The sequence below is a fragment of the Psammomys obesus genome, unplaced genomic scaffold (assembly GCF_907164565.1).
Source record: "Psammomys obesus unplaced genomic scaffold, mPsaObe1.curated_primary_1811, whole genome shotgun sequence".
In the NCBI taxonomy this organism is placed as follows: Eukaryota; Metazoa; Chordata; class Mammalia; order Rodentia; family Muridae; genus Psammomys; species Psammomys obesus.
This window is the reverse complement of record NW_026596152.1, coordinates 4514110-4528247: the sequence shown is the minus strand read 5'-3', so window position 1 is coordinate 4528247 and position 14138 is coordinate 4514110. Positions and strand designations below refer to the sequence as shown.

The 14138-nt window shown below is 41.8% G+C and overlaps 1 protein-coding gene across 1 annotated transcript in view; it reads right to left on the bottom strand.

Annotated features, from left to right (window-relative positions):
* Dnah9 (dynein axonemal heavy chain 9) overlaps positions 1-14138 on the bottom strand; it is a 316088-nt gene that overhangs the window by 98752 nt on the left and 203198 nt on the right. The window contains exon 49 of the mRNA XM_055594261.1: positions 12993-13253. Within this exon, the coding sequence (XP_055450236.1) occupies positions 12993-13253 (261 nt within the window). The remainder of the gene's footprint in view (positions 1-12992; positions 13254-14138) is intronic.

The following is a 14138-nucleotide window of genomic DNA, read 5'->3' as shown; positions in this document are numbered from 1 at the left end:
AAATGTTCAGATATGAGTATATATCCTGCAGTAGCTACAGAAACTAGCAGTGGTCAAGCAGGACCACTGCTATGATAACGGGGTTGGGAAGCAATAGAGAGAAGAGCAGGGTACAAGTGATCTTATCAGGGAAACAGGAAAGGCGTGTTCTTTAGGAAGGGGGAAGGAAATAATAAGAAAAAGGAGGTAGGTAAAATAACAAGACTATCTGGAAAAGCCACAAGGAACCATACTGTTATTCACTAAAACAAACAAACAAAAACCTAAACAAAACTCAAACAAGAACAAAACCTCCAAACAACAACAAAAAAAATTCTATATATAAAGATACACATATAGTTTTAATGAACATTTTTCATCTGTGTTGACAATGCTCCCTCTAAGAGCCAAAACCACCTTAACAAAATTCCATACCAGGCATGAGAAGCCCTCTTTTGAGTTGGTCAGGGCATGCAAAGAGATTCCCGAAACTCAGGGACTATAGATGTCACCCTGGCTTATCCTCCCTCCCAGAGGTGTAAGGTAAGTCTCTATTGCTGAAGACACCACACACTTCAGGAAAAGGGCCCAGAAGCCCCTGAAAGGGAAATGACCTCAATGTCCCTCTCTGATGACTAGCTTTTACCAGAAGGCGTTATACAAACTTTCGAAGGAGGGAGGCAACCAAGAGTCTTACTCAGGGATGATTACCATGACCCACACCACTAACCAGCATGCCATGATAGCCCCAGGGTGCAGCAGTGGTATACATTACTCTGGTGGTAACCAACAGCTCTCTATTTGGACTTTACATTCATTCAGCAGGAGGGAAACCATGACTTGTACTGGAAACCTAGCTAACTACTCAGTGCTAGTGAAGTAAAGGTAATTGGAGGACAATCTGCAACCATTACTTTACTAAACTTTGATAATCCCTAATATCAGTCTATTAACATGTGTCATTACTCCCACAGGGAAGTGTATTCTTCACTCCTCATCAAAGAAGTATTTCTTTGCAACGGATGGAGATGACTACACAAAACCACAACCAATCGAAATGCATAATTGTGGAGCACAGTCCCAATGGATACATCAATAAAATACTTCTGCACCAAAGGCGCAGGGAACATTACGAAAGAGGGGCAGAAAGACTGTAAGAGCCACAGGGTCAGGAAATTGGCTGTGTCTTTGTGTCTTCTAGTAACATCGGATGGTACATCCATAAAGTCTCACCAGCATGACTACCCAAGCATGAGAGGAACAAAGTCAACACCAATAGACATGCCAAAGTCAATAGGAGAAAGCCCACGGTGCCTTATAACCCTACACAAAGAAGTATAGGCAACTGAGGAAATCTGGGAGCAGGAAAGATTGTCTTCCTCAGGGAAGAACACACCAATTTGTTCAATGCCAAATGGTCAGCCGTGCAAACATCCATACAACCAACAGCATATGGACTCAACAGCTTATAATTTGGAATATGTATGTATGGAAAAAATACATATATGCATACAACAATAATTACTGAAAAAAGAGGACATGAATTTGAGGGAGATCAGAAAGGGGTATATGGAAGAGTCTGGAAGAAGGAAAAGGAAGAGAGGAATATTACAATTATATTATAATCTCAAAACCAAAATAAAACAGGCCAAAAACTCTATCAAACAGAAAAGTAAACTCTAAATATGTAAAATATATGGCCAGTGTCATAAGTGAAACTGTTTCATATTGGAAGTAAATTTTTTTCATTATTATTAGTTACATTTTATTAACTCTGTATCTCAGCTGTATCCTGCTCCCTCATTCCCTCCCAATCCCACTCTCCCTCCCTCATCTCATCCTTGCCCCTTTCCAAGTCCACTGACTGGGGAGGACCTCCTCCCCTTTCATCTGACCCTGTTTTATCAGGTATCTTCAAAGTCATCCTCTGTGGCCTAGCAGGGCTGCTCCTCCCTTGGGGAGTGGGGAGTTCAAAGAGCCTGCCATTGAGTTCATGTCAAAAATAGTCCCTGTTCTCCTTACTAGGAAAGCCCACTTGGTTACTGAGCTACCATGGGCTACATCCGAGCAGAGGTTCCAGGTTGTATCCATTACATGGCCCTTGGTTGGAGAAACAGTCTCATATAAGACCCCTGTGACCAGATATATTTGGTCCTTGTGGAGCTCCTATCCTCTCCAGGTCATATTAACTCCCCCTTCTTTCATATGATTGCCTGCACTCTGCTGAAGAAAGTAAAGTTTTACTCATATCTTTGAGAAAAACTAAAATGACTGAAAATATGCTGAAAAGGCAGCAAAGAAGTGGGGGTCAAACCTGAATTTGTAGGTATTAGCAAGAGCAGACATCTTGGACAGAAATCAGGCAGTATCTTTCAAAAAGAACATGTTGAGTTTCCTTTTGCTCTGTAATGAATTACTAGACCACAGTGATTTCAAAACATCCAGGTTTGTCATCTTACAGTTCTGGAAGCACAACTTGAGAATGAAATGTTGAAAGGGTTGCCTCCTTCTGAAGCTACAAGAACACATTCGCAACTCTTCAAGCTTCTCACAGTTGTTCTTACTCGCATGCACATGGCCCTGCATCCCGTCCCCTTTCCCCACTTCCTCCACCACATGTCACTCTCTCTTCAGCTTTCCTGTCCCTCACTTCAGAAGATCTTCATGATCACACACAGAGTCCACCAGAACAAGACAGGAAACTCTCACACCCCAGGGTCCTTCACATAATCCTATCTCTGGAACCATTCTTGCCATATGCGGTAACATTTCACATGTCCCAAGGATTACATACAGTTTGGATATTTTTCGAAAGGTCACTATACAGTCTGTCACATTGTTCTACCAAAGAACTGTACTTGTTTGACTCAAATGACTTGAAGTTTAAAGTTCGATATCTAAGAACATTTTCATTAAATGCTATGTGTTCATGCTGGATTTATGAAGGGTTGATCTTAGATATCTATAGGAAGACCTATCACACTTATAGATGGGACTGTTCTCCAGGCAGGCGATTCTTTAGAAAACAAGTTAAGTACTATGAAGCATTCATTCCTTGCTCGCTGCCATCTTGACTGTGAACGCCTTGTGGCCAGCCATCTTAAGCTCCTGCTGCTGTGATTTCTGCTATGATGGACTGTGAGCTAAAAGAAACCCTTTGCCTTTAAGTTGCTTTTGTCAAGGTTTCACATCACAGTAATAGGAGACTACCTGAAGACAGATCATACTCCAAGTAGGTGAAATGATGGCTTTGTTAGTTTTCTTGAGTAATTATCTCACTACGGACATTAAAGCATCATGTTGCATACCTCAAATACATACAATCAAAGGAAGAATTAAATCAGTAGGATTAAAGTGCATTTATATTTACATATTTCTTATTTTTTTATATAAAATATATAAGTGCAGGTGGGCTGGAACTTTCTCTGCAGCTCAGCCCTTAAGTTTTTATCAATATTTCCGCTTCTAATCCTTAAGTACTGGGATTACAGGAATGTACACCTAGCCAAAATATACTATATTCTGTAAGTGTGTTTCCAGAAATGTCAATGCATAAAGAATTGCCGAGGTGGAGACCCCTGAACTGCTACAGGGGGCCTCCCGGGGGAAAGCTGTGCTTGGAGGGGAACTAGGAAGGACTTTATATTGGACTCTGTGGATTCTACGCCATTTAAATTATTTAGTGATAAAAGTGCTCCTGCATATTTTGTGTATAATAAAAATAAATTCACTGTAAAAGTTCATGGAAAATAGAAAATCACAGGTAACTCTGTGGAGGGGAAAAGGCCATGATATTAAAAGATAAAACACTCCTAAACTAAGGCTGGGAAAGTTACACTGGATTTATTTCATCTTAGTAATAAAAGCAAAATAAAACTGCCATGATGGAGACAGATTATGCAGAGTTACTCTGATTTACAGGTATTGTTTATGCATCGACTAAAGATTTATCCTTAACTTTGATAATAATAAGCAAAGAGGGAAATAGTTCTTAAGTGCCAGAGCCCTGGGGATGCCAAAGGGTTCATTGAGGATAATGTCCAGGAGCCTCCAGTTCATGAAGCAGCATTTGCTCTAACTACATATGGACCACCTTGGTGCATCTTACTCCACCAAAACAAACAAAGAGCCATCTGTTCACCTGAGGAGGGTGAACACTCTTTACAGGTAAACCTTAGTGTTGCTCGATTCACCTTTCCAACCCCTCCCATCTTGTCAGCATCAGACCCGCCTGCTTCCATACCCGCCTCGCAGCTCGCTCATGCCATGGCCCTCATGCATCCATAGTATTGCAAGTGTCTCTTCTAAGTGTGGTAACCCTTCCTACCACTTGCTCCCGCCTGATAATATTTGCCTAATTGGCTTTCTTTTCTGCTTCCTACCTGGTCAGGTAGTTAGCTCTGCCCTCTTCCATGCTCTCAAGTCAAACCTCAATGCAAGAAGGCCAAGGGCAAAAGCAAGTCCACGTGTACTGGCAGTCACTTCCGTGGCCACGTGCGCTTTTCTTCATCGTCGCTTCCACACTTCATGTCTTACCAGCAAAGAGCATTCTCTCGCAGCTACTTTTTTTTTCCTTTTCAAACATTAAGTGATTTTGAGCACAGACTAAGATTATTTAAATACCTTTAATGACCTTTCTCTCTAAATGATTACATAAAATGTTTAGTTAACATTTGTGTGTATATAATTATTAATGTTGCTTCAGATTATATGTTTTCATGTATACTTTCATTTTCTGAAAAGGGTATTTTTATTTGCTAATGTAACTTGAGGAAATGCCTGAAAGAACAGAGGAGAGGGCAATGAACACTGCACACAGGTTCATTCAGAGCCCTTGGCTGTGACTGGAATAATGTGGGTATAGAGGCGTCAGCATGGGCAGAGGAGAACAGCAATGGACGATGTAACAATTGATGTGATAGAAAAGGCATCACAGGAGAAATTTTATGGTGCCTTGCAGTCATGATGGCCACGTTAGACTGTATTCTGAACATGAAGGAACTCAATAGAGAATAAACTCCTGGTTTAAAAAGACTACTTTATACGAAGGACCATAAGAGACCACCCTGAGCATTCATATCCCTGAGTTGGGTAAGGTAGGAAGAAATTGGCCCCTTTGTACATAAGAGAATGGTTCATAAAGAAACAGTATCTGAACAGACTGATAATGAGTGAAGAGATAGAATCTGTTCTAAAAATCCTTTATCAAATAAATGCCCAAGAAGAAGACCTGCTGGGTTCAGTAAAGAATTTCACTAAACCTTTAAAGATGACCCAACAACAATGCACTGTAAACTCTGCTTAAAAAACAAACAACAACAACAACAACAATAACAACAAAAACAAATACAAAAACCTCAAAACCACAGAGGAAGAAATATTTTCAAGTTCTGTTATAAAGCCAGCATTCCTCTGACACCAAAGACAGAAAGGACCTCAAGGGAAAACCATAGCCCAACAGCCCAAGATCTCTGATGAACAAAGATAAAAGGCCTCAACAATATGGCAGCAAGTTTCATTCTACAACACTTTTAGAAGGACCATTCACCAGTATCAAACAGGATTTATCCCTGGGATGCAAGGATGGCTCAATAATACTAACAGATTAAAAGACAAAAAGTCATTCTCATAGATGTAGAAAGGTGTTAAGATTTTAACAATATTCAAATGTTTTATGACAGAAACACTTGACAAATTAGGAGCAGAAGGGATGTGCGTCAGCAAAACACAATAGTAGGAAGCGCTGCACTTCACATGAAACACACACACACACACACACACACACACACACACACACACACACACAGCTGACAATAGGAGCAATAACAGGAAACTGAGCTCACTTCTTCTAAGGTCTGCCAGATGAAAATGATGCCCACCATCGCCACTTTGTTCCACACAGGAGTTCAAGTCCATGTAGGAGGAACACGCACACACACACACACACACACACACACACACACACACACACACCACACAGCTGACAATAGGAGCAATAACAGGAAACTGAGCTCACTTCTTCTAAGGTCTGCCAGATGAAAATGATGCCCACCATCGCCACTTTGTTCCACACAGGAGTTCAAGTCCATGTAGGAGGAACACGCACACACGCACACACACACACACACACACACACACACACACACACACACACACACACACAGCACACAAGTAGGAAAGGACATAGCAAACTGTTGCTGTTTGCTGACAACACAACATCATATATAGTACTTAAAAAATCCACTAACGAGCTGTTGAGACGAATACATGGGTTCAGTGTATTAGTGAAACAAACAAACAAACTAACAAACAAACAAAAAAAACAAGTGCATAAAAGCCAGCAGCATTTCTCCACATTGACAATGAATGTTCCAAAAAGGAAACCAAGAGGATATTGTTGTATGGTTGTGGAGAGACCCCATAACCAAGGGAACTTACAGAAGAGAGCACTTGATTGGGCCTTGCTTACAGTCTCGGGTGAGAGTCCGTTATCGCGCAGGCATGAGTGAGGGAGAGCAGCTGAGAGCTATATTCGGATCTACAGGTAGCGGGCATGCACGTGCACATATATGCACACACATAGGCCTGGTGTGGGCTTTTGAGGCCTCAAAGCCCACCTCCAGGTATTTACCTCTTCCAACAAGGCCATCCCTTCTCATCCTTCGCAAAGAGTTCTACTAACTGGGACGAAACATTCAAGCATATGAGCCTATGAGAGCCAGTCTCATTCAAACCGCAGCCAATCCCATTTACAATATGCTCAAGACCACTTAGGAATAAGTTTAACCAAGGAGGTAAGAGAGCAGAACAATGGAAACTATAAGAATAATCAGATAGTGATAGGCACAGGTAAGTGAAAAGGTATTATGTGATCGCGGATTAGAAAAAACTTACTATTTTTAAAATGTCTATAACACTCAAAGTGATCTACAGATTTGATGTGGTCCCTTTGAAAATACAAATGCCATCTCCATAGAGAAAATAGAGAAAATCTGAACCCAAAGTACATATGCCCTCACAACCATAGTAAAATCACAAAACCCCAAAGAATAAAAGCGGAGGCATCATATTGCCTGAGTTCAAAGTACACTACAGAGTGATGTTGATATTAATTAAAGGTCATACGTAGAGAGGACCAAGACCCCTTGTTCAGATGTAGTTCATAGACAGCTAAGTCTCCATGTAGGTTCCCCACTAATGGGAGAAGAGGCAGTCTCTGACATGAACTCAGTTGCCTGCTCCTTGATTATGTCTCCCTGGTGGGAGGCCAGCCCACAGAAGAGGATTCAGGCATTCTGATGGGACCTGATAGGCTAGGGTCAGACAGTAAGGGAGGAAGATTCCTCCTTTCAATGGACTAGTGAAGTGGAATGGGAAGGAAGGAGTTGGGAGGAGATGAGGGAGGAGACTACAACAGGGATTCAAAGTGAATAAATTGTAAATAATAATAATAATAATAAAGTAAAAAACAACTGCATGATACTGGCATAAAAATAGACAAATTGATCAATGGAACAAAAGACCTAGAATTGAATGTGTTAGTCTATGGACAGTTGATTCTTGATAAATATGTTAAGAATATACACTTCACTCAATAAACAGTGTGGAAAAACTGGGTCTTCAAATGCAAATACTTGGAACAGAATATTCATGTTTTGTATACAAATAAGCTCACAATACATTAGATTCTAGTCTAAGACCTGAAATTGTAAAACCACTAGAAATTACACTAGGGAAAAAGTACACAACATTCTTTTGGACAATGATTTTTAGATTTGATCCTTAAAATATGGGCAAAAAAAAGCAAAAATAAGCATGGATTATAAAAGATAAAAAAAAAAAGCTTCATGAAAAATGAAAGAGTAGAGTAAGGGGAAGAGGTCTACAGACTGGCAGAAAACATTTGCAACCATGCACTTGATTTGGAGCTGACAGCTAAAATCCATGAAGTTGTCAAACAACTCCATAGGTAGGAAGCATTTTGTTCAAGAAAAGCATGTAGATAGACAGTTTTAGGTGAAAACACACGAATGCCTCAGAGCTACGAGGGGCTCAAAATTCATTAGGAAAACACAAGTTAAAAATGCACATTACCCAGGCCAAGAGGGACTATTTTCAATAGATTTGATGATGAGTCCTCCTACAACCAATAAAAGGAACCCTTGTATACTCCTGATAGGAATGTAGATTAAAGCAGACATTTATAAAAAACAACACAGAGATGTCTCAGGAAAACCCCAACAGAATCACTGAATGATCTGATGATCCCATTCATGGGTTTTTACCCAAATGCTCTAAAATCATTACATCAAAGCAATGCCTGCACCTTCATGTTCACTGTGATTTGCAGTAGCTGCAAGAGGAAAAAAACTCAAGGTCCATCAGTAGATGACATGAGTAATATGAAAATCTGTCTGTCATTTGTAAGAAGACAGTTGGAATTGGGAAACATTATATTACATGAAATCAACCAAAGAAAGAAAGGCAAACATCACATGACATCATTTGTGTGTAGAATCTAAAACTACACATAAATTTATAAGAAGAGAAGGTAGCAGTGGCTGCCACAGACCAGATGGGTCGGGATAGTAGGTGGTATGGAGGGCTTAAAGTCAAAGTGGAGATCTACCACTGCAGTAAATATAGTTAATAGTTAAAGGCTTCATGATTTCATAGCATTAAGTGAATAAATTTCAAACCCTTTCAGCACAAAGTTGCTAAATACTGGGGTGAGTGCTATGATACCACCTTAATTCAAACATCCCACATAGACGTATACATAAATCCTGTAATCACACACACACAGATACACACACATCTTTATAATCTGTCAATGTGTAATGAAGGGTAGAGAGAGCTCAGATTGCTGTGGGACAAACGGGATCAGAGGTGGACACTGCTCTGGAAGATGAATGTGCTTTCATCAAGCAGATGCAGAAGAGATTATTCAAGCATGTGGATCCTGGATATATTTTAAAAATAATATTGATCAAATTGTCTAATAGATTGGCGTATCTATTTATGTGTGAGAAATAACCCATTAATCCCCATCTTCCCCTCTCTATGTCATAAGAAAATGAAAAAAGGAGGAAGAAGAAAATGCGGCATCCCACAGAGCTTGGTAGAGGAAATGACCTTTCGTGCTGTCTGCAGTGAGCAGTGATTAAACACACATTTCACCTTTTTCAATGGTAGAGGGATCCAGTAGGACTTTCTGTATTTGATTCTATGACTTCTTGAGTTATTGATTTATACTCTGTATTTATTTCTATCTACCCATCTATCACCCAAACAACCAACCAGAGGGTTTGTGGGCATTCATTCTGGTTTTATGAAAATTGAAGTGATTTTCCTAGCTATAACAATATTGACAGCAACAGAGTTTTTCTTAGTGACTAATATTGAATATCTAGTTTTCATACATCATCTCATTTAGTCATTATAACAATGGGGGGTGTTTATATCATTGTTGTTTCCTCCCAGCAACGAGTAGGCAGACACTCAGCCAAGATAGATGGCTCCCAAAGTAGCACAGTAAACATTACTAGATTTGCTTCAGCCCATCTTAGAAAAATGTAATCCCTGAGCTAAAAGATCTTAAGAAAGATGCTAATTTTCCTAGTAAGAATTATCAGCGAACAAGCCATGGATATACAAATAACTATTCCTGATTTTGGTAATCGAGAAATCAGGGAAGGAGGGAGAGGGGGGTGAGGGATAAAGAGGCAGAGATACAGAGAGGGAGAGAGGGAAAGTCAGCTTTGTTTTGAAATCTCTGTAGGGCTCCTTGGGGTGAAAGGAGGTGTGGGGGCATGTGGTGGTGGTGGGGGGAGTCCTTCTGAGTGCAGGCTGAAGGCTGGCACGTGCAATGTGATCTGGGGAAGCTTGGCACGACAGGACTGAAGCATTTATGAACTCAGAGACTGTCTCTATGTACACAAGACTTGTACAGGTCCAAACCATACAAAATCCCAGCACTGAGAAGGGGAAGTGGACGAAATGTCCCACTCCTAACCAAGAAGCTGTTTGCAATTGACACCTGCTGGGAAAGAAAATTAGTTTTTGACAATAGAGTGAGGCTGGGTGTATCAAACACGTTTCCGGGCAGGCCCCTTGCCCAGGAGTAGCCAGCCAACACAAAAAGGACTCTATGTTTTCTCTCTGTGTACTTTTTATTTTTCTTTTTGTCGTATTGGGTTTTTGTTTATTTTGAGAGAGAGAAAAAGAACGTGAAGTTGGATGCTTAGGGATGTGTGGAGGATCAGAGAAGAGTTGAGGGAGAAGGAATATGATCAAAATATATCGTATAAAAATTAAATAAAGAACAAGTAAAAGTTGTGGTAATTTGATGGGAATTGCATTGAACCTGTAGATTGCTTTTGGTAAGATGGCCATTTTTACTGTATTAATCCTGCCAAACCATGAGCATGGGAAATCTTTCCATCTTCTGATATCTTCTTCTAATTCTTTCTTCAGAGACTGGAAATTTCTTTCATACAAGTCTTTGACTTGGTTGGTTAGGTTCACACCAAGGTACTTTATGTCATTTGTGGCTATTGTGAAGGGTGTTGTTTCCCTAATTTCTTTCTCGGCCCTTTTGTGTTTTGAATACAGGAGGGCTACTGATTTTTTTGAGTTAATTTTGTATCCAGCCACTTTGCTGAAGGTATTTATCAGCTGTAGGAGTTCCCTGGTAGAATTTTTGGGGTCACTCAGGTATACTATCATATCATCTGCAAATAGTGATACTTTGACTTCTTCCTTTCCAATTTTTATCCCCTTGATCTCCTTCAATTGTCTTATTGCTCTAGTAAGGACTTCAAGAACAATGTTGAAGAGATCAAAAACTCAAGAGACAACAAATGCTGGAGAGGTTGTGGAGAAAGGGAAACCCTCCTCCACTGCTGGTGGGAATGTAAACTTGTACAACCACTCCGGAAAGCAATCTGGCGCTTTCTCAGACGACTAGGAATGGCGCTTCCTCAAGATCCAGCTATACCACTCCTAGGCATATATCCAAAAGAGGCTCAAGTACACAAAAAGGACATTTGCTCAACCATGTTTGTAGCAGCTTTATTTGTAATAGCCAGAAGCTGGAAACAGCCCAGAAGCCCCTCAGTGGAGGAATGGATGTACAAATTGTGGTCTATCTACAGAATGGAATATTACTCAGCAATAAAAAACAAGGAAATCATGAAATTTGCAGGTAAATGGTGGGATCTGGAAAAGATCATCCCGAGTGAGCTATCCCAGAAGCAGAAAGATACACACAGTATATACTCATTCATATAGACATATAATATAGGATAAGCCTACTAAAATCTGTACACCTAAAGAAACTAATCAAGAGGGAGGAATCTTGCTAAAATGCTCAATTCCTATCCAGACAGGCAAAGAGGATGGACGTCAGAAGAAGAAGAAAAGAGGGAACAAGTCAGGAGCCTGACACAGAGGACCTTTAAAAGGCTCTGCCCTGCAGACTATCAATACAGATGCTGAGACTTATGGGCAACCTTTGGGCAGAGTGCAGGGAATCTTAGGAAAGAAGTGGGAAACATTAAGATCTGGAGAGGACAGGAACTCCATAAGGAGAGTAACAGAACCAAAAAATCTGAGCACAGGGGTCTTTTCTGAGACTGAGACTCCAACCAAGGACTATGCATGGAGATAACCTAAGACCCCTGCACAGATGTAGCCCATGGCAGTTCAATATCCAAGTGGGTTCCATTGTGATAGGAACAGGGACTGTCTCTGACATGAACTGATTGGCCTGTGCTTTAATTACCTTCCCCTAAGGGGGAATCAGCATTTCCAGGCCACAGAAGAAGACACTTCAGCCACTCCTGATGAGACCTAATTGACTAGGATCAGAAGGAAGGAAAAGAAGACCTCCCGTATCAGTGGACTTAGGGAGGGGCATCCATGCAGAGGGTGGAGGAAGGGAGAGATTGGGATGGGAGGAGGGAGGAAACCACAGGGGGCATACAAAGTGAATAAAGTGTGATTAATAAAGAAAAAAAAAGAAAAAAAAGAACAAGTAAAAGAAAAAAATATGAAAAAGTCCATCTTATTTGGAGACAACACAGAGGTGACCCTGGTGTCTCCAGTAGTTGAGAATGGAGGGGGGGGGGCACCTGCAGGGCAGAACTGCCAAGTGTTTTCATAGATCTGCTCAAAGATGGTCCTTTGTAGGGTAATATGAACTGCCAGACCCGCAGAAATGTCAGTTCTCAGCCTGTCTGCCGCACCACCTTATAGTAAAATGTGTCCACTTGGCCCTTCCTTTCCTTCCTCAACCATAGTCATCAAATGGGAAAGTTAATTGTCAAAAAAACGAGACAGGAGAACCAGAAAGCTGTGTCTGCCTCTCACCCACAGAGTACATTTAGAGAGATATAAGAGTGCATGTCAAAGTCACACTTTCCCCACCAAATGCATGTGAGTTTAACTTAGTTGATGCACAATTCAACACTGTTCTCACTTAGTTAAAATCTCATTAATTTTGGTTTTGTGATTTTTTTTTTTTAAGTTTGGAACTAGAAGCTTATTTTAGCCCCTGAGCTTAAATGTTCAGGTTAATTAAGCACCCACCAATCAGCACGGCCTGCAGTAACTGCTGGGGACAATGAGCTGGCTTCCATTTCAGCCTCTGGGACTGAGTTCTGAAGGTAACAGACTCTGAGTCACAGCTCTCAGAATTTGTCACCCTGGTCATGTAAAGCTCCTCCGTAGGACTTGCTTTCCTCATCTGTGACGTGGGGAAGCCAGGCTAATTGAGCTTTCTTGTTCTTTTGTGTTGTTTCTGAGACTCTCAATTTGTGGGGTTCATTTGTAGTTCGTGGGCCCTACCGTGAAGTCAGTTTAAACCAATGTTTACGTAACAAATAAGCAGCAGCTTCGACTGCTGGGGGCCCATTCTCAGCCTTCCCAGAGGTGCCCTGCACCACTTACGTGCAACTTAACAACTCTCGTGTTGCGCGAGAAAGGTAGGCAAGCTTGCCCGCCAGGCCTACCTTGTTGAGAGTGTTGAGGGCTGCCTGGGCTGCGGCGAGGGCTGGCTCTGCTTTCGCCAGGTCCTCCTCACAGTCTTTCTGCTTCTGCTGCACCTCCAGCATGATCAGAGCCACCTTCTGCTCCTCCTCATCCGCGATGGCTTTCTCTCTGCTCACCTTGGCGGTCTCCACACCCACCACCTGGATCAGCTTGTCTGCATCTTCGTTCTTCTGCCTCAGCTCCACTTCCTGGGTGGCAAGCTTGGCTTTCAGCCCATCCACCTGCAGCAGAGACCACAGGGCTCATCGAAAGCAGGCCAGGGCCATGGTGTTCATGGCTCCACGGACCTGGTTCTGCAGAACAGACTTGAGGGCCCACTCATACATAGAGGTGAAACGCTGCATACCCCGAAATCCACATGCCTAGATCCTTCTCGATGACCTAGTGATGTGGAATGCCTCTCAATTAGTGCCTTTGTCCGTTAAAACTCCATGGACCTGCATCCATATTTGCTGCTTGTGCTATTCACAATAACCAGAAAATGAAACTAGCCTAGGCGTCTATCAACTGATGAATTGTGTGAGAGAAGGAATAGGTCTTAAGGGAAGTGGAAAATAAGGATTAATAAAATAAATATGAGAGCAGAAACTAGGGGAAGAAAGGAACATAGCTGGGGTTGGGGGGAGTAAGGCCGCAGTGCCCTACTTTGTGTCTCTACTTCTGTGAGAAAATATTGACTAAAAGCAACTTGGGGAGCAGGGGGGTTTGTCTTACAGGTACTGTCCTGTAGAAGGAAGCCAGGGCAGGAGCTTCAGGCAGGAACCGAAACAGAAACGGCAGAGGACGTTACTGTCCTCTTACTGGCTGGCTCTTCAAGACGCATGCTCAGCTACTTTTTGTATGCAACTCAGAAACACCTGCCCGGGGGCTGGCATCACCCACAATGGGCTGGGCCTTCCTCCATCAATTAGCGATTAAGAAAATGCTCCACAGACACAGACATGGCCTCGGTTGAGGCCTCTTCTTCCCAGGTGTCTCCCGAGTGTGTGTCAGGTTGACAAAAAGTAACTAGCACAATGGCAGTAGGGGGAGGGTAATGAGTGAGGCAGAAGTGTAATAACACACACACACACACACACACACACACACACACACACACACACACA